The sequence below is a fragment of the Cupressus sempervirens genome, chromosome 3, assembly GCF_028749045.1.
Source record: "Cupressus sempervirens isolate cs-2001-9-10 chromosome 3, ASM2874904v1, whole genome shotgun sequence".
Taxonomy (NCBI): Eukaryota; Viridiplantae; Streptophyta; class Pinopsida; order Cupressales; family Cupressaceae; genus Cupressus; species Cupressus sempervirens.
Window position 1 is genome coordinate 590686727 of NC_143120.1, and position 20178 is coordinate 590706904.

Genomic DNA, 20178 nt, shown 5'->3' on the forward strand with positions numbered 1-20178 from the left:
TTTGACATTTAGATTGGCATACCGTACAGCATTAAATTAGGGATAGACAAGAGATGTCTTAGGAATTGCCACAACATTTCTCCATGAACCTTTAACCTTTAACCTGTTCCCCTTATCAACATCCATTCAAAGATGAGCATCGCACATGTTGATATTATGTGTCTTACTTTGCATTTTCATTGGGTGCACCACATGAATAAAACTGAATCTGGATATCTATCCTTTTTTCCCCTTCCTTTCCTAAGGAAAAAGATATTAATTAGATGATGAAAGATTTTTTTAGTCGGAATGTAAAAACAATTAAGAGAGAACATCTGATAAATTGCTCATTTTTTAGTGCAAGTGTTGGGTGAATATTTTTGGTTGCTGTATGTTTGGCATTTGAGATGGCTCTCCAGATTGCCAGAGGGCCTGCTTGCACTATGAAGCAAGAGAAGGCATAATATTGATCTGTGAGGTCAGCAAATTAAAATGATTTTCAGATTGGCTTAGGGGCTGGCATTGAGTATCCCACCCAAAAAGGTATCTTTTGTGGTTAACCTTCAGAAGTCAAAATATCATAGCACATGTTATAATGTCTGTAAAAAAAAACAAGTTTTGAGATTACAAACAATTCTTGGAAGCTAGTTCTCAAGACATTAGGGTGGTAAACAAAAAAGCTACTAATTTACTGCAAATTCTGGATTTCATATACTATTTGTAATAATCTATACTCCATTGACCATAACAGAAACTATAAATGCCTCATCTGATAAACCTTTTTTTGTACTCAATTGTCCCCTTCGAATTACTGGCACTTGTTTCGGGCCTCACTAATCTCCAGAAAGAGGATCAAGACTCTTTTTGGCGCTAGGCCTTAATCTTCCATATGAAAACAGTGACACATCCTTTACATGGTTGCAGAATCTTGGGCTTTCTGGATTGCTGTCACTGCATTTTTTGGCCTTCCCTTTTCATGCTTAAACATTTGATGCACATAAATGAGAAGAGGAGGTAGCTTATCAGCAATTGTATATAACACACCCACTCTTTTTAGCTCTTCAACTCTCTGTACCTTTCTTAACTTCTATTTAAAACCCCTTATTGATGTAGCCTATCAATGATCATATGCAACACATCCAAACCTTTCCACTCTTCACCTTTCATCACCTCTACTCGAAACGCTTTCTTCAGTATTCCTTGGCTAATTAAAATATATTCCACATAAAAAGTTATATAATCATCATCTTTGAAATCATCACTTTTTAGCATTGTAAATATCCATTCTCCTTCACCTACCTGAGGCCAGGTCTCATAGATATTTTCCTTGTTACAAAAGAGTTTAAGGTTGTTATTTATACCCTCTACTGAATTAGAGCCATCAACCACAACCACATAGCATCTAATAACAGCTGCCCTCATTACTTCCCATGTTTTGTGCCAATCCTCTTTGTCCATTCCAGCCTCCTTTTGAGTAAGAATATCATTTTGAGTAAGAATATCAGTGACTGCATAGGCGTCAATACGAGCTTCAGAAAACAGATATTTGTTTAAACTTGATTCGGCTCCATCCACTGCTCTTCCAATCACGTTCAGTTTCCATGGCATACTCTGAAATAAAAGCCAAAAAAAGTTCAGTTCATCCATGGTAAATTCTTTTCAGTTACATTCATTTAAAACATTGGTTAATGAAAGTATATACTATGTTAATGGGTTCTTGGTTTGTTAGTAGTTGAAAATGAAATATTCCAAACGGATATGATCCTATTTTTCTTTCTCAACATATAATCAACATTTAAACATAGGCAGATATATTACGAAACGGCAAAAAAACCAGTTGATTTTTCAATAGAAATTAAATCTTCTTTCTCAAAATGATACTCAGGATTCAACCATATAAAAATGCATTACAGACCCACAATATAAAACCATACAACTCTCATAAATTTCATCAAAAACATGTTATTGCATTATACAACAGCAATACAATAACCAACATTCAGAATCCAATCTTAAACACAGTTTTATAGTCAGATTGGAACACTAAGAGAAGAACCTATAAGCACATACGAGACATCTGAAGTGACATCTCCACAGACAATAGGTTTGCATCCACTGCCTACTGGTACGAGGGGCTACGCCCTTATATTGGCTGAAAGCTGAAGCTTTCTTGAATAACTCTCACAAGAGAGAATTGAAATCTGAATCATAAATCAAGCATGCCAATTGAAAGAGTCTCTTCTCCTCTCTTCGACTCCCCTCCTGGATTTTCGACTTTATCTCTCCTTGTCCTTTTTAACTCACTTTATGATATTAAATTGACCCTTTTATATTTTGAGTCATGCTTTCATAGTCAATTTTAATATCATATAAATGTGTCCTTTAAGTTTTCTAATGTCCAAAAAAGGGGACATTACAAATCTTCCCTCCTCGAGATTGCTTGTCCTCAAGCAATCAGTACCAGGATCCTATATGACTCTATAGGTGTAGTCCAATATGAAAACAAGTCCTGCCACATTGTGAAGCAAGGTGTCAGTCTGCAGTTCATCCATTAACTGGCTCCTTGGATCCCATTTAAGTCTATAAATATCGCTGCACCTGTAAATTGTACAACTCTGATCATCATTGCATCCAGCTTCAAACTGAATAGAACTACAAGAAAGTCCTCAACAAGCCATAGATACAAATGATCAACACTTAGATCCCAAACCCCCATTGTCGTAACCAGCTGATATGATAAGATAGAAATGTATCAATGAGCTATGCATAACCCAGTAGATGGTGACACCTAGACCTAAATGGATGATGTAAGAAACAAGCTGCTCAAATATTGAAAATAACACCATGAGAGCATCAAATACCATACTATCATCATCAATCTGGAGAACCTCTGGGTATATAGGTACTATGAATAAGAGTGAAGCTAAAAAACCGTTCCTTGTGATTGAAACATAACTCTCATCAATACTCCACCAAGATCTATCCAATGGCTGATGTAGGAAATCCATCTAACTCCTGTATGGGATGAAATAGGAAACCATATTTGGACTGATCCAATGATAAGCGTTAGTAGTCAAATCACTACTCCCATCCTGTGACCAAGATTCACTGCTAGGAACCATACCAGGATTCCATATCTTGCAATCAGAATCATCCTCTTCATGGCAATCAAAAGGAGTTCCCTCATTTATCCCAAAAAGAGGATTATTAGAAGTCCAGTCAACATCTACTTCAAACAAAGGGTTGTCTACAAGTTGAATGTGATTTGAAGTTTTGGTACTTGATCGTTTGGGGCAGCTATCCAAGTCATACGTTTGCTGAATGCTATCAAGTTCATCAATTACTACGTGGAAAAACTCCTGCCTCTCTTTATCCTCATGTTCCCAAAAATGGTTCGGGATCTTGATCTGATTTTCTGCTTCCTGAAGTGAAAACTGAGTATCATCCAATGTCTCACGAGCATACTTAAGCTTCCTGTTGAGTCCTTAATCTCATCCCTTTCTCTATTCGATTGATCCACATATATTTCAACAACATTAAGAATATAATCCCTGTCGGAAAACAAACATAAATAATCTGGTTTCATAGTTTCAAAAGCTGTTTGACCACCTGCAAATTAGCAATGGGTCAATCTCCTAACACTTCCTTTGAGCCTTCCTATAAAGATTTTCAACCATCTTGTGAGTGCTGTCATAACGTACCAAAGATACCACAACCGTGTCTTCACTAACCTTAAGCTGGTTCTTTAAGCTATGCATTTCATTATTATCATGTTGAAGTGGTTCATTGTCTTGTAGTGTCATCTTAGATTGTTCGCCTAAATTCATGTCACGAGTGTCAGAAATATATGGTTCATCATACAAAGATTCCTACTTGCTATTATCTCGTGTGCAACCGACCTCATCAACTTGCTTGTCAAAGCTAACGTCCAATTCACCAACGTAGAAACTTGTATCTTGTGTAACATCTTCTACGTGATCACGAGATGGCTGCAAATCAATAGTGGTTGACTGCTCTTCTTTTTCAAGATCCTCTATTAGATGATTTTGGTCTGCTAGAAATTCTTCACACACATCTTTGCACTGGTCTTTTGCAAGGAGATCTTGAGCTAATACAAAATACTTTCTTTTTGCCATTTCGGTCTTATTTTGGAGTTTTGGATGGAAATTCATGAAATCACTGAAAGCTAATTCTTTTTGAATCTTTGGAGGGAGTTTTTTGTCATCAACATACATATCAAGTACCTCTGTTTTGTAATACCATTTTTGGTTTTCGATTTTCTGAACACTAGACGTGATGGGTGAAGTATCTTCATTCTTTTCCCAAATATTCTCCAATTTTAAGGAGGCTGCTTTCTTTTCTAGTTTTGTTTTAGGGTGTTGCATTTTCTCTATATTACATGTCTCGTGCTGAATTAAAGAAGACCATTTTCCACCATATTTAGTGAAGGAGAGATCCTCCAATCCTTCATGATAAACTACATTCCAACTAGCTTGACTAACACAGAGCTCAACACATTGATCTTCAACATACTGGTGCAGATACTCATTATGAATTTGTCCAATACAATCATTTTGGAAATGAGGATAAGGGCCCAGAATTTGGGTATCAAACTATGATTGAAGGGAATTCATTACAATTCGTTCAGTACCAAGTGCTAAGGCAGAAGACAATACATTCTAAGGTGGTATACACTGTTCAACGAAATTGACACTTGCTGCAAATTGACTAGACATTGTAACGCTTTAACCTTCAACAGAGTATGGTGTCCAAGCACCATTACTTGGATCTAGTAAGTGGTGATGTTGATCTGTAATCTTGTGAAAAGCCATTTGTGAAGCAATACCATTTTCACCCAAAATATCCCTTATAGGTTGAATAGGAGGTGGGCTGAAATCCCTCTGGTAATTTGGTGATCGCTCCTCAGGTCGATGTCTATCAGGTGCATCAGGATAATGATGGTCTTCAAATTTCTTTCTATCACCCATACTGTCAAAGTTTTTTAGAGTTTTCCTATAGTTATCATGATATCGCCGAGTATCCTGTCCTGGACTTGTCTTGTAAGTATCATCATATTGTCGATTGTCCTAATAACTTCCATCATTCCTGCTTCTATTTGATTCATATTGCTCTAGACTTCTTTTTTCATTGTAACTATTTCTTCTATTGTCATATCCTCTATCATTGTACTGACCTCGATCATTGATTACTATAACGATGCTCTGCATATTGATCCTCATAAGGAGGACTACGAGAGTTTTCCTTGTATGAATTAGGTCGCCTATTTTCATAGGCATCATCTCTATCACCCATTTTTCCTTACGGCGGTTTATCACCACCTCTGTCAGCCGTATACCTTTTCCACATAATCGTGCTTTATAAAGTCTCGAAGCCTGTCAACATTGCTGTTGTCAGAGAGTTGATGGCATTGTGGATCAAATTCTTTAAAATATATTTCTTTCGCTTTCTCATTGTCGCCTCGTTGAAGATAAATCACTTCATGTGAAGTGAACTTTGCCATTGATATTGATTTCACTTGGTATACTGAGGTCCTTGTAAGCATCTTTGGTGTTGCCACTTGTGGATAATGTGGAAGAAGCTGAGCGAACTGAAGTGAGCTTTCCTTTTGATATGTCAAACAATACAAAAACTTGGAGCACTCTTTACCACACTGGCTGGTACATCAACACCCTTGAATCTCCTATAGATGTTCAATACTTAACTTCTCAGTATTTCCCTAATGCATCTTTATCCATCCACGTATACAGACTCAATGTTTGCCTTCTGCAAATTCTTAATGACAAGCGTATTTTTCAGCGACATTTCTTCTACATACCATAACGGTTACCAAACAACTCGTTACCAAATATTCTTACCGTTAGAGCTATTATGTTTCCTTCTATTCAAGACTATTCCCCTAATTCGCCTGGAATACAAGATGTTGTTCGAATAGAAAGGTAGTATTCTTTTCACGATTCCCATGGTAACAGTTTCTCTGCTCTACTCAGGCATTACAACTAGTGTGCTCCTTGACTCGTGATTTTGATTTTGGTGACCTACTATTGCGCTTGGCAACTAAAATTTGTTTCTAGAACCACTCGCCTACAGTTTAGGCATGCAACAGTTCCGAATTCTTAGAATCTTATCTCGCCCAAGCTCGACTATTCCAATTCGTCACTATAACTTCTCATGGCCAATTCGATAATGGTTTTGTTAAGCAGTCATCTATCCTTCTCCATTCGAATATATCTCTTCTACGCTTGTTGATATCTTCTATATGTTCAGTTCAGATATTGTTGACTGGGTGTAGTTGATTTCCCTACTCCTACCACTGAACATAGACCACGAAAATGCAGTCTCCAACCTTGTTAGTAACCTTGGATTTCTACCTGAGTCTATGAGAAGATAACCATGTCACTCGATTGGTATTTAACGCAACTGTAGATGAGACCTAGAGATTACCTGTTGTTATAATGGCACTATGCTGACGGTTCCTTGAACAACTAGCTTCAATTGCCGTCCACTGAGCTTGTATCCAAACACCCATGTTTTGGACCCAAGAGCTTGTCCCTCGACTGCCTGTATCCTGTCTATTTGCCAAATCCAAGGAGATTTATACTGATACTAACATGCTATTACTTATTACCCACCCTGAATAAGACTCCGTTTAGGAAACCATTCACTACAACTGCTTATGCTCTGCTGTCAGCCGTAAGTCTTCAAAGGGCACCATACTGCTTTCTAGTTGTTTAATAGAAAATCGTGCACAACTACTGCCAATCAATTGAATCTGATGTAACCTCACAAGGAATACTGGCTCTATAAATATGGGAAAACCCTGGATGTAGAAACATCCCTGTATGAATTCTAAATGTAAAACTATCTGTAGAAAATCTATCCAGCATTGTCAACTTCATTTACTCCTTTAAAGTTTTGAGAGTAATCTTTAGAGTACCAAACCTTAGATAAAAACAATCTTAAATTCTTTAGTGATATTTCTGAATCAAACCAGCTCCTTACAAATATGTCGGTTTGATGAGATTTTACCAAACTCAGAGCTTGTATATTTATTTCTTAACCCCATAGGTTGGTAGTTCGATGCTCTGATACCACTGAAATATCCCAAACAGATACCCGATTTTTCTTTCTCAACATATAATCAACATCTAAACATAGGCAGATATATTACGAAACAACAAAAGAAACAGTCGATTTTCCAATAGATATTGAATTGTTCTTTCTCAAAAGATACACAAGATTCAAGCATATGAAATGCATTACAGACCCACAATATAAAACTAGACAACTCTCATAAAATTCATCAAAAGCATGTTATTACATTAGACAACAGCAATACAATAACCAACATTCAGAATCCAATCTTAAACACAGTTTTATAGTCAGATTGGAACACTAAGAGAAGAACATGTAAGCGCATAAGAGACATTTGAAGTGATGTCTCCACGGACAATGGGTTTGCGTCCATTGTCTACCGGTACAAGGGGCTACATTCTCACACTGGCTGAAAGTTGAAGCTTTCTTGAATAACTCTCGCAAGAGAGAACTGAAATCTGAATCATAAGTCAAGCATGCCAAATGAAAGAGTCTCTTCTCCTTTTATCCTCATAGCTGTGACTCTTCGACTCCCCTCTTGGCTTTTCGTCTTATCTCTCCTCCTTTTTAGTCCATTTTATAATATTAAATTGACCCTTTTATATTTTGAGTCATGCTTTCATAGTCAATTTTAATATCATATAAATGTGTCCTTAAGTTTTCTAATGTCCCAAAAAGGGGACATTACTGAAAATCTCTTAATGATCAAGTCCTTGATAAATGCAAGGCTCCAACATCATAACATATGAGGCTGTTATTGTGCCCTAGGCGAATTTGACAAATGGACAGCTAAAACAAATTTGAATATGAAAAATCCTCCATCAAAAGGAAAAATATAGATTATCTTGTAAGAAAAAATGACAATAAAACTGAAGGTCAAAATGTAATGACCCTTTCCAATAGGCCACTAAAAAACCCTAAATTTAATACATTGCTGAAAGTATATTGCTGAATTAAGAATTTTTTCTGCTTAAATAACTGATGTAAAGTAGTGCTAATATATTCATTCAATAATCAATGTTTTTACATATGATATGCAATTTTCAGCACTGAAACATTATAACATGGCACATTACAGACAAACCCTAACTGGCTGTATACAATTGAGAACTTGTTACAACTACAAACTGAAATGAAGAACCTGGATTGATCAGATGCTGGAGATTGACTGCTGAAGATGATATGGTGAAAGTGCAACTCCACTTGAAACTCCAAACCAACAATTAAGCACAAGTGAAAGGACTGAAATATCCTTCTCACAGCTGCAATAATTCAGGTGATCTTTCACACCCTCAAAATTGCGTACCAATTGAGAGTTTTCGTTCTCAATGGCCAATTGTGACTACTTGCAGAAACCCTAGGCTCCACAACGCACATCAGCAAAAAGAAATAATAAATCTCGATGATAGGCAATGAGCCCTCAGTGCCTATTTATTCTTTTTTCCCTGATAGGTTGGCCTCTTTTTTAATTATTTCTCTGCTCCTTCCAGCAACCTCCAGAAGATTGTTTTATTTAATGACTTTATAAAATATATCACTTTATTAAGTAAATAATAAACTCCTCCAAAAATAGGGACATTACAGGTCCACCCCTCCTAAAATTGCTTGGCCTCAAGCAATCTTAATGCTAGATGCTGCAAAATCATTTCTCCCTCCCAAGTAGCATCTTCAACAGGTAAATCTTTCCACTTAACTAGATACTCTCTGATTACTCTCCTGCGAAGCTGCTTCTCTCTACTATCCAAAATGGATTCTGGCACTAAGATCAGTTTCCCCTCATTATCCAAGGGAGGTAATACTGTAGAAGGCATCACATTCTGACCCAACGCCTTTTTGAGGCGTGATACATGAAACACATTGTGCACTCTACTATCTATGGGAAGCTCCAACTCATAAGCCACCTCACCCACTCGCCTGATGATCCTAAATGGTCCATAATAGCGTGGCTTGAGTTTCTTTGCACCACTCTTCTTGAGAGTGGACTGCTTATATGGCTGCAACATGAGGTAAACCATCTCATTTACCTCGAAGCTACGCTCAGTCCTCTTCTTGTCTGCATATTGCTTTTGCTGGTTTTGAGCTCTAGCAATGTTGTCTCTGAGAGTAGCAACTATATCCTTACTTTCTTGTAATAGTTCACCTGCACGGGGTACTCGACTGTCTCCCAACAACAAATCTAAGAAACTAGGTGCCTCATAACCATAAAGTGCCATGAAGGGTGTCATTTGTATAGTCATATGATATGTAGTATTGTAACAATACTCACAGAGATATATCCATTTGACTCAAGCTCATTGTTGATCTGCCACATAATTCCTCAAATACCCTTCCACCCATTTGTTTACAATCTCCGTTTGACCATCGGTCTGTGGGTGATAATTGGTGCTAGGTGTAAGCTCAGTGCCACATAATCGAAATATCTCCTGGCAAAAGTGACTCATGAAGCGGCTGTCCCTGTCACTCACAATGCTCTGAGGCAAACCATGTAATCTAAAAACCTCTCTAAAGAAGACCTCTGCCACTTGAGTTGCTGAGTATGTAGTAGCGATAGGGAAGAAGTGAGCATATTTTGTTAGCTTATCCACCACCACATAAATACAATTGCGCCCCTGGGCCCTGGGCAAGCCCGTGATAAAATCCATAGAGATGCACTCCCACTTCCTGTCAGGAATAGAAAGTGGCTATAGGAGCCCTGCTGGATAAGTGTGCTCTTGTTTATTCTGCTGGCAAACATGACACTCACGCACATACTGCAAAACATTAGCCTTAAGTCCCTTCCAAGTGAACCGTTCTTGTACTAACCTGTAAGTCTTGAAATACCCAGGATGGCCTGCTGTAGGTGAATTATGGAATGCTCTCAAAATCAACTGCTTCACTTTCAATCCTGGGACTAAGTAAATCTTGTTCTTGTAAATGATCAAATCCTCTATGAGAGTGTATCTGGTGTCGATTGTTGTTCCCTCCACTATAGCAGAGGCCTACATGTCTTTGGCATATTCTGCTACAATCAAGTGTCGCCAATCCTCTAATATCTGAATCATAGTAAGGTGTGGCCTACGAGATAAAGCATCTGCAACAATATTCTGTATCCCCTTAACATATGTGATATCAAAATCATATGCTTGTAACTTACTCACCCACTTCTCTTGACGATCATTCAGGTCCTGCTGTCCTAAAAGGTGCCTCAAACTATTATGATCAGTTTTAATACAAAATTTGCTGCTCACAAGATACTGTCTGAATTTGGCCAAGGCATGCATGATGGCCAACATCTCCTTATCATATATGTTGAATGATCTCTCAAGCCCTCTGAGTTTCCTACTCTCATACGCTATAGGATGCTTGTCCTGCATGAGTACAACACCAACTCCCTCTCCAAAAGCATCACATTGAAGTTCAAATGGCTTCATGAAATCAGGCAGTGCTAATACTGGGCATCTAGTCATTATTTCCTTGAACCACATAAAACACTCCTGTGCCTCCCAAGTCCACACAAATGCCCCTTTCTTCAGCAAATTGTCATGGGCGCTGCATGTCGTGAGTAGCCACTGAAAAACTTGTGATAGAATGCACATAGACCAAGGAACCCTCTTAACTGTGTAAGGTTCTCTGGTGGTGGCCAATCAACAATAGCACAGATCTTTTTAGGATCCATTCGCACTCCTTCGGCACTAATGATGTGTCCAAAATACAACAATTCTGTCATCCCCAAATCACATTTGGACTCCTTGGCATACAAGGACTCCCTCTGTAAAATGTTCAATACTGTCTCCAAGTGCTCTAAATGTTCCTGCCATGTCTTGCTATAGATCAAAATATCATCGAAGAATACCAGCACAAATTTCCTCAACTGATGGTGGAAGACCTTGTTCATAGTGGATTGAAAAGTGGCAGGTGCATTAGTCAAACCAAAAGGCATGACTACAAACTCAAAGTGCCCATAATGACACCTGAAAGCAATTTTCTCAATATCCTGCTCTCGAACTCTAATCTGGTGATAGCCTGATCTCAAATCAATTTTTGTGAAATAACAAGCCCCATGCAATTCGTCTATCAACTCATCAATGCGTGGGATGGGATACCTATTCTTTATAGTTCTCTTATTCAACACCCTGTAATCAATACACATTCGTAGAGTACCATCCTTCTTTTTTACCAAAACAACATAAGATGCAAAAGGTGACTTACTTGGTTTGATGTGTCCCATTGCTAGAAACTCTTTGATGGTCCTCTCGATCTCATCTTTGAGTCGTTTTGGGTGCCAGCATGGTGTGATCATGATAGGCTTAGCGCCTTCCTCCAGCTCAATAATGTGCTCAATGCCTCTGTTTGGTGGCCTACTTGGTGGAATCTCGCTAAAATCCTTCTCATACTTGATTCTCAATTTCTGAATATCTGGATAATATTCAGTCTTATGCTGCTCTTCCTGGGTAGGCATCAAGGCGCATATTGCCGCCTACTCTATATTATTATGCCTGGCTAATCTCTCCAACCGCCTAAATGAGATAGTCCTGACATCACCATTACGGATAGCCTTCAACACATGAGTCCTACCATCCACCACGAATCGTATCTCTATATCCTCCAATCTCAGGGCGACCTCCTTCAAAGAATGTAGCTATTGCATACCAAGTACTATGTCCATGTCACCCATGTTGACCACATGATAGTTCGCCTTAAACTCATAGTTGTTTAGGCGCAAAGGTAGATCTCGCACCATCCTATCACAATGAAGAGTATATCCATCGACTACCTTGACTCTCAGTCCCTCAAACTCCTCAGTAATGAGTCCACACCTCTTCACAAATCGTGCATCAATGAAATTATGCGTGGCACCTGTATCCAATAGAGTAATAACCTTATGTCCTGCCAAGACTCCCCGAAATCTGAAAGATCCCTCTCTTTGAATACTAGACAGATGTGCCTCCTGTAAATGTATCTCTGGAGCCTCTTTTTTCTCAGCACTATCTACCTCTTGTTCACCCTCTGCCTCATCAGGATCCTCATCATGGTGCTCTAAGATGTCTGAATCTGAACCTTCGTAATAAGCCCACATCGCCCGATTAGCCTTTCCCTTAGGCCTCATAGGACAATCATTACCAAACTCATAGGGACCTTTGTAAAAGAGGCATAGCTTTTTCCTGCGCAAGTCATTAAGTGTTTCCTTATCCCAAGGTGTAGCTAGCTTGCCTTTTGAGTCACTAACCTTCTCTTTACCCTTGTTGAATTCCCCTTTGTTATCTCTCAATGATGAAGAACCCTTTGAACTTAACCAGTTTGCTGGAGCTGCAAGTTCCATACTGCGGGCTTTCTTCATGGCTTCCTGCAGCTCCATACTGCGGGTTTTCTTCATGGCTTCCTGTAATGTAGGAGGATCAAAGGCCTTTACCCACCCCTTGAGTGGTTCAGTTAATCCCTCTGTGAATAAAATGACTAGCCTCCTTTCTGAAATGTCAAGCACCATCACTGCAAGCTTCTGGAAGTTGTTGATAAATTGTTCTAAGCCTCCCGATTGTCTCAACTGGGCTAACTCTCGGAAATAAACTTCAAATTTTTTTTTATCAAACCTTTCTATCAATCTATCCACAAACTCCTGATAAGTGGTTACCTGATTGTGTTGCAATGTGATCATGCCATGTGTCCACCAATCATGTACTGCCCCATCTAAGTGTAAAGTGGCATACTTGAGTGCTTCAAATTCTGTCATAGTCTTCAGAGATAGGAAAGTATCCACCTTATGAATCCAAGCATGAGCAGTCATTTTGCCATTGCCATCAAATGTGGGTAATACCAACTTCTTGGTAACCTGTTGCAACTCACTGTGTTTATCTACTTGCTTCTGCCTGGCAACTCTATAGTTCAGGTACCTGTCAAATGTCCATCCATCCTGTACATATTCTGGTAATGAATCCCACTCATTCCTCGCTTGTCGGAGTTCATCTACAATATCTGTTACCATAGCATTAGGTGTGTGTGCTGGAGTTTCTTCTCTAAATGTAGGACGTGTGGGTCTATCAGCTGTTCCAGACCGTGTCCTATGTTGTGATCCTGCTATGCTTCTGTCATCTTGATCATTATTATGATTATCTCTCCTATTTTTCCCAATCAAATGTTGCATCATAACCATCATTGCCTATGTACTTGCCTCTATTGACTGTAGAAGCCTCTCCTGATGCTGTAAAGTCTCATCATCTCGCACACTTTTGGATGGGCTTTGAGAATGTCTCTTAGCCATATTCTTAGTTATGCTGGTTCCTTGTGTAAATTGGCTAGATAAACCCTATTAGGCTGGCAGGAAACTTGCTCTGATACCACTGTAATGACCCTTAGCAATAGGCCACTAAAAAACCCTAAATTTAATACATTGCTGAAAGTATATTGCTGAATTAAGAAATTTTTCTGCTTAAATAACTGATGTAAAATAGTGCCAATATATTCATTCAATGATCACCAAAATGTTTTTACATATGATATGCAATTTTCAGCACTGAAACATTATGACATGGCACATTACAGACAAACCCTAATTGGCTGTATACAATTGAGAATTTGTTACAACTACAAATTGAAATGAAGAACCTGGATTGGTCAGATATTGGAGACTGACTGCTGAAGATGATATGGTGATAGTGCAACTCCACTTGAAACTCCAAACCAGCAATGAAGCACAAGTGAAAGGACTGAAATATCCTTCCCATAGCTGCAATAATTCAGGTGATCTTTCACACCCTCAAAATTGCGTACCAATTGAGAGTTTTCGTTCTCAATGGTCAATTGTGACTACTTGCAGAAACCCGAGGCTCCACAACGCACAGTAGCAAAAAGAAATAATAAATCTCGATGATAGGCAATGAGCCCTCAATGCCTATTTATTCTTTTTTCCCCGATAGGTCGGCCTCTTTTTTAATTATTTCGCTGCTCCTTCCGGCAACCTCTAGAAGATTGTTTTATTTAATGACTTTATAAAATATATCACTTTATTAAGTTAATAATTAACTCCTCCAAAAATAGGGACATTACAGGAAGTTAGTAACCATTGCACCAAAAGCCCGGACTATTAGTAAACGGCACCTCCCTGCGTTAAGGGAACAACCCTAGGATAGCCTCACTGGCGAGGACCCCAAACACGTGGTAGCAACAAACCGCACGGACAGACCTATGTCACCTTCCGTTAGGGGCCCACTCTGGGGACATCACAACCCACCACGCTCCGCGGGTCTCGACCTCGAGACCTTCGGCTCTGATACCAAGTTAGTAACTGTTGCACCAAAAGCCCAAACTATTAGTAAACGGCACCTCCTTGCGTTAAGGGGGCAACCCCAGGATAGCCTCACTGGCGAGGACCCCAAACACGTGGTAGCGACAAACCGCACAGACAGACTTACGTCACCTTCCGTTAGGGGCCCACTTTGGGGACATCACACAAAAGTGAAGTAAAACTACTACTATTTAAATTTCAAAAGAATACTTATAATTGCATGTTAAAACGGAGTATTGAAATCATTACCTTCAACTTATGAATACAATTTCGTATTACCATATTGCTGCAATGATTGAGTTGCATCCATTGTAATGCGCCCAACTCTTCCATACCTGATATTCTCTCCAGCTTGTCACAAGCGTCAATATCAATCTTCTCCAGGTATCTGAAGATACTTGGCAACTCTGCAAGCTCAGGACACTCAGTGACAATCAGGTCTTTAAGTTTGAGGTCACCAATCCTGATACTCTTTGCTAACCTCTGCAACTTTGTAGAGACAAACTGATGAGTGTATTTGGCAGCGTAATTTTCTGTAGCTTGTTACAAGACTCGATCTTAAAATTCTTCATGCAGCTCAGTTTGGAAAGAACCAGTAACTCCTGACGCTGAGGACACTCTTTAATAATCAGCTCTGTAAGTTTGATAAGATCGCTGGATCCTATTAGCTTTTGGAAATCATTGCAACTTAGACAGACAGACTGACGAGTGTTGCTAGCAGTGTAATCTTCTGTAACTTTCACAAGAGCCAATCTCAATATTCTAACTCCAGCTCGCTGGGGAGAAACTTGGCAACTCCTCAAGCTTGGGATTCTTATTGATGGTCAGCTTTGTAAGTTTGATAAGATCACTGCATCCTATTACTCTCCGCAAATCCGTACAACTTTGTATAGATAAATTGATGAGTGTATTTGCAGTGTAATGCTCTGTAGGTTGTCACAAGAGTCAATGTCAATTTTATCCATGTAGTTCACAGTCTGAAAAGGCTTTGCAACTCCTCAAGATCAGGACAGTTTCTAATAATCAGTTCTCTAAGATTCATAAGACCACTGGATATTCCCACTCTTTGCAAATCTTCACAACGTTGTTGTATAGACAAACTGCCGAGTGTTGTTGGCAGTGTAATGTTCTGTAAGTTATCACAAGAGTCAATCTCAATCTTCTCCATGGAGTTCAGTCTGGAAAGACTTGGCAACACCTCAAGCTCAGGACAATTTCTAATAATCAGCTTTGTAAGTTTGATAAGATCTCTGCATCCTACTACTCTTTTCAAATTTGTGCACCTTTGTACAGACAGACTGATGAGTGTTGTTGGCAGCGTAATGTTCTGTATCTTGATACAAGGGTCAATCTTAATATTCTCCAAGTGGTTCAGTCTGCAAGTACTTGGAAGCTCCTCAAGCTCATGACAGTTTTTTATAACCAGCTCTCTAAGTTGATAAGATCACCACTCCCTGATACACTCTGTATATCTTTGCAGCTAGTTGATGATTGATGCTGATAAGGAAAAATCTGCATGAACGGAATTGGAACTGTATTTTAGGATCACATTTAGTTCTATTGTTTCTTAAGATGCATTAAAGATCTAATTTTATCGTGTTAAATTGTTTTATTTACACTAACAAAAGTGCAGGTAAAGATGAGTTTTTTAGCTTTTTTGTAGTTCTCAAGAATTGCAAGCTCTTTAAAAAGGCATTTCCTCTTGCTATTTGTAAGGATAAAAAATTGGATTCTCCGTATATCAATGTGGTTTACTATGATGATAAATATATATCATCACTATTAGTAATAAATTATTTTTCTTTAATTTTGGTTTTCAATTAATTCAAAAAACAGTTGGGTCTTAGTTTCTATAGACAAACTCACAGATGTTGTTCTATAACTTCTCACTAGAGCTAATCTCAATTTCCACCTCACTCCTTAGTCTGGACTCTGGAGAGGCTTGTCAACTCCTTGGATTAGCATTCTTTGGGCATCTAAGAGCAAATTATATATCTGGTATTCCTATCAACTCAGGAAAGTCTTTCAAAGACATGAGGACAACTGAAATTCAAAAAATGTGTTTATAAAGCTCTCAATGTTAAAAGAAAAAAAAAAGACAGGATACAACCATAACATAATACATTCTGATTTCACTATATAGTCTTACTAAAGATTTCATTTTTGACTTCAAAGATTAACATATCTGCTTGTGGTCGTCCCACAATGTTTTGAATTGTCCCCTAAATATTTTCAAACACAGCAAATTTTGAAGAGGAATCCATGAAGGGAAGCTTGGCTGTTCTGTGGCATAGTGCTCAAGCTCGAGTCATAGTAAGGAGGCTGATGTTTCAACACAACTATCTGATTGGCCTAAAAAGAATGTAAAATGACAGTCCGTGGAATCGTTGAAAATGGAATGGAAAAGCCTGACATTGGTTTTGGCAAGGATAGTTTCCAAGCCCATGAATTCCTGCTTAGACAAAAGCAAGCAGTGCATTATTCAATTTATGTGGCAACAACTAAAGTATACTACTTAAGACAAATTTAGAGGGCTAACAAGTAGACCAAAGATTCCAAAGCTAGAGGACGACACATGCGAGGAGGGGAGCAGTGCTCAAGTGTCATATCTCTTCCCAAGTCACTCAGGTGGTCGTGCATACTCAATACAACGTCCCCTTCTTTACGAGAAAACAAAGAATATTTGTCTCTCTTATACAAGACATTTATCTTTTAGTGTTTCCAGTGCATTTTGAGCATCCCATCCTGATTCCAACAATATTCTTTCGACTATGTGCTTCGATTTTCCTAAAAAGAAACAAGCAATATCCATGAAAACCTGTTTTCCTTCATCCAATGCATCGAAACTTATTCTCAATCTTTGTTTTACATCTTGAGGCAGTGTCTCTCTAGCTTTAATCAATTTTAACTCCTGATATCTATGAGATCTACCATGAACAAGCTGGCCCAAAACCCGAAGAGAAAGAGGTAACCCTCCACACACGATTACAAATTGGTCAACCAGTACCTCATACCCAGCACATGGAAATGGTTGATCAAGTGCATGCCAGCAAAAGAGTTGTATCCCATGGTTTCTGTCCATTCCTTTTAAAGGATAACCGACAGTAATCCCTGCTGATATAACCACTCCCAACATCATGCATTGTAACAATAATTTGACTATTACCTGATTTATTTAAGATTATCCATAATCAATAGAGCATCTAACTGCTCCACATGATCAATGTCATCTACAACTGTTGGGAAGTTTAAAAAGAAGGTCCTCTGTAGACTATCACTGAGATAGCTTGTTCCTTCCTCTATACTTCTAAAAATTTGTTCTTTGTGGAAGGGATCTTTGACAAGATGGCTTTGCAAAGAAGGCAGATGTTTCTCACGAAGGCTTCTTGCACATCAAGCAAGAAACTTGCTTTTGAATAGTTTGAATGTTTTCGGTTAAACAACTCTTTGGAAGAGTTGTCTTCCCCAGGCCACCCATGCCAAGATTTGGCCTATTTTTTCTTTCTTCCAGCATGTACTCGTATCTATTCCACAAGATTATTAAGCCCTACTGGATATTTTGCAACATGTAAACATTGTTTCCTCTGTATTTCCGCTACTATGAGATTGCTGTCCTCGAAATTTTATAAAATGAAAGCAGAATTCCATGAGAAAGTAAAAAATAGTAAACTAGATTTGAAGGGAAAACAGAATTAGATACATTAGAACCACCAAAACAACAAAAAGATTACCCGTGGAATATTTCTCCAGCTATAAATGAAAGAGTTTGAAGGGCTTCTTTCCACTGGCTAAGCTTCTCGAGTTACCTCCCAATTTCTTCATATTTCGTGAATGCATCAGCATATACTCTATTTTCAATGTGGCGGAGTTCCCGTGGCTCCACTTAATAAAACGCAGGAATAATTTTGGCCTTAGTTTCTAAAATAAGAACCAGCTCAGCCAGGCACCATCGTGATTCAACATATCTTTTTGAAAAAATGGCTATGTGAACCTTAGCAGATTGGATGGCAGTCTCAACGGTAGAAGGAAACAAATCCTCAAGTTCCTTCTCTTGGGAATCAAGAAATGCATGTATTCGCAATTTCCCGAGAGAATTGTAAAGCTCAATTGCCGAAGTTTATTTGACGCCAGTGCCTCTGTGATTGATGAATACATCAAACAATCTCAAAGATTCAGAGACCTTCCTTCGTTCTCTAGCAGGTTCTATTCCAGAGAATGCATTGTATTTCTGAATTTTCTGGTTAGATGTTGAATAAAATGCCATTAGTTCCAGTTCAAGCTCTAACGAGTTATTCCAATTCAAGCTCTAACTAGTTATTTTAAAGAATAGAGAGAGGAGCAGAGTGCATAGAATTTGATTGCTGTGTGCCTAATGAAATGTGAGCCTTTGCTAGAGTGAATTAAATTGATCATAGTGCAGGCGAGCTCAAATTTTCCCTCTATACCATGTGAAAATGAATGCTGAATAATATGTTGACTAAAATTACACAGGCACTGAACTTTAGGATGATGGAGGGAGGTTTAGTCCTTTCCTCGAAACATGCAAGGAGAAAAAAGGCGAAAGAAAAATTAAAGAAAAATAAAAGAAAAAAGTCAAACTGCTATATTAACGAAAATAAATAGGATTAAATGTTGTGGAGATTCCTTATGTCATCTACTTTTGAGAAAGTCCGAGCCTGTCCAGATAGGGAACAATTAAGCTTTGGGTACAAAAAAGGTCAACTTTGACTATTTTACACTTATGGTCTAGGAATTAAGCTTAGTGTGTGATGTTTAGGCCATTCCGTCTAGATAGAAAGGAACACACACTAGGTTGTATTTAGTGGACAGATAGATATTTGTTATAAATGGAAGTTTGTTTGTTTTTTTTTTGCCCAGTGAAGCTCATCTCATTGACGAGAATGTGTAGTATATTTTTCATCTCTTCTTATAGAGTTGTTAAAATGGTTGTGCTTGGAGAGGTTGCATGTACTATTGAGGCTTGTATATTAAATGCAGCTATTCTTGTTGGAGCAAGAACAAGGAGTGGGTTTAGTTCTTTTTGTCCTTGATTTTGTAGTGTGTTTCTGCAATTGATGAGATAGGATTTCCTAGATCTCACTATTCCTTGTATGACCATATATAATGGTTGGTTGGAAGAGTTTTCCAGTGAATGATTTGTAATGTTAGTAAGTGTTTTTGTTGTTCTAAAGATAAAAGTGTTGTTCTGTTTGTGCACATCAATGCTTTTTTGTATTTATTGTTCATTGGTCTTATTTGTGCTTACAATGTCAGGTGTAGTTGCATGCAAGGGCAGTGGGACATTTTATTCTCAATCTTATGACATGCCACCATATCCAAGCTTTGGTAGTAGTCTTCATCCAAACAAAGGTAGATGCCAATATGCCAACAGCTATTAAAGACCTTCAAGAACACTTGAAAACATTACCAGACACTCGATTAGCAGAATTGAAAATAATAGAATATCAAAAGAATACACAAAATGAGAGTTGAAAATTTTGAAATTAGAGAGCATTAGATAATAGACAGATAAATGTTCCCTAACACGTAGACAACCTCATTGAAATAACAAAATGATAAAACAAACATTTACTCTAAAGATTGATTGAGAAATATATACCTCTTCTATGTATGTACCTCATCTACTTTGAAATAATAAATGCAAACCCTTTCTATAGAAAAATCAGCAAAGACAATGCTTAGTATATTAAATGATCAATTGATACTTGACACTAAATACAAAATAGACAACTACCAAAACAATGACAATTGAAAATTGAATTAAAACCTCATTCATATGAATGTCAAATACCTTTGTGCGAGTCTCC

General features: G+C 38.2%; 1 protein-coding gene across 1 annotated transcript; it reads right to left on the minus strand.

Annotated features, from left to right (window-relative positions):
- Positions 1–17042: 17042 nt before the first annotated feature.
- Positions 17043–17486, minus strand: LOC149568052 (disease resistance-like protein DSC2). The gene has a single exon (XM_089816675.1). It carries the CDS (start codon positions 17484–17486, stop codon positions 17043–17045), a length of 444 nt encoding a protein of 147 aa, XP_089672801.1.
- Positions 17487–20178: the final 2692 nt, after the last annotated feature.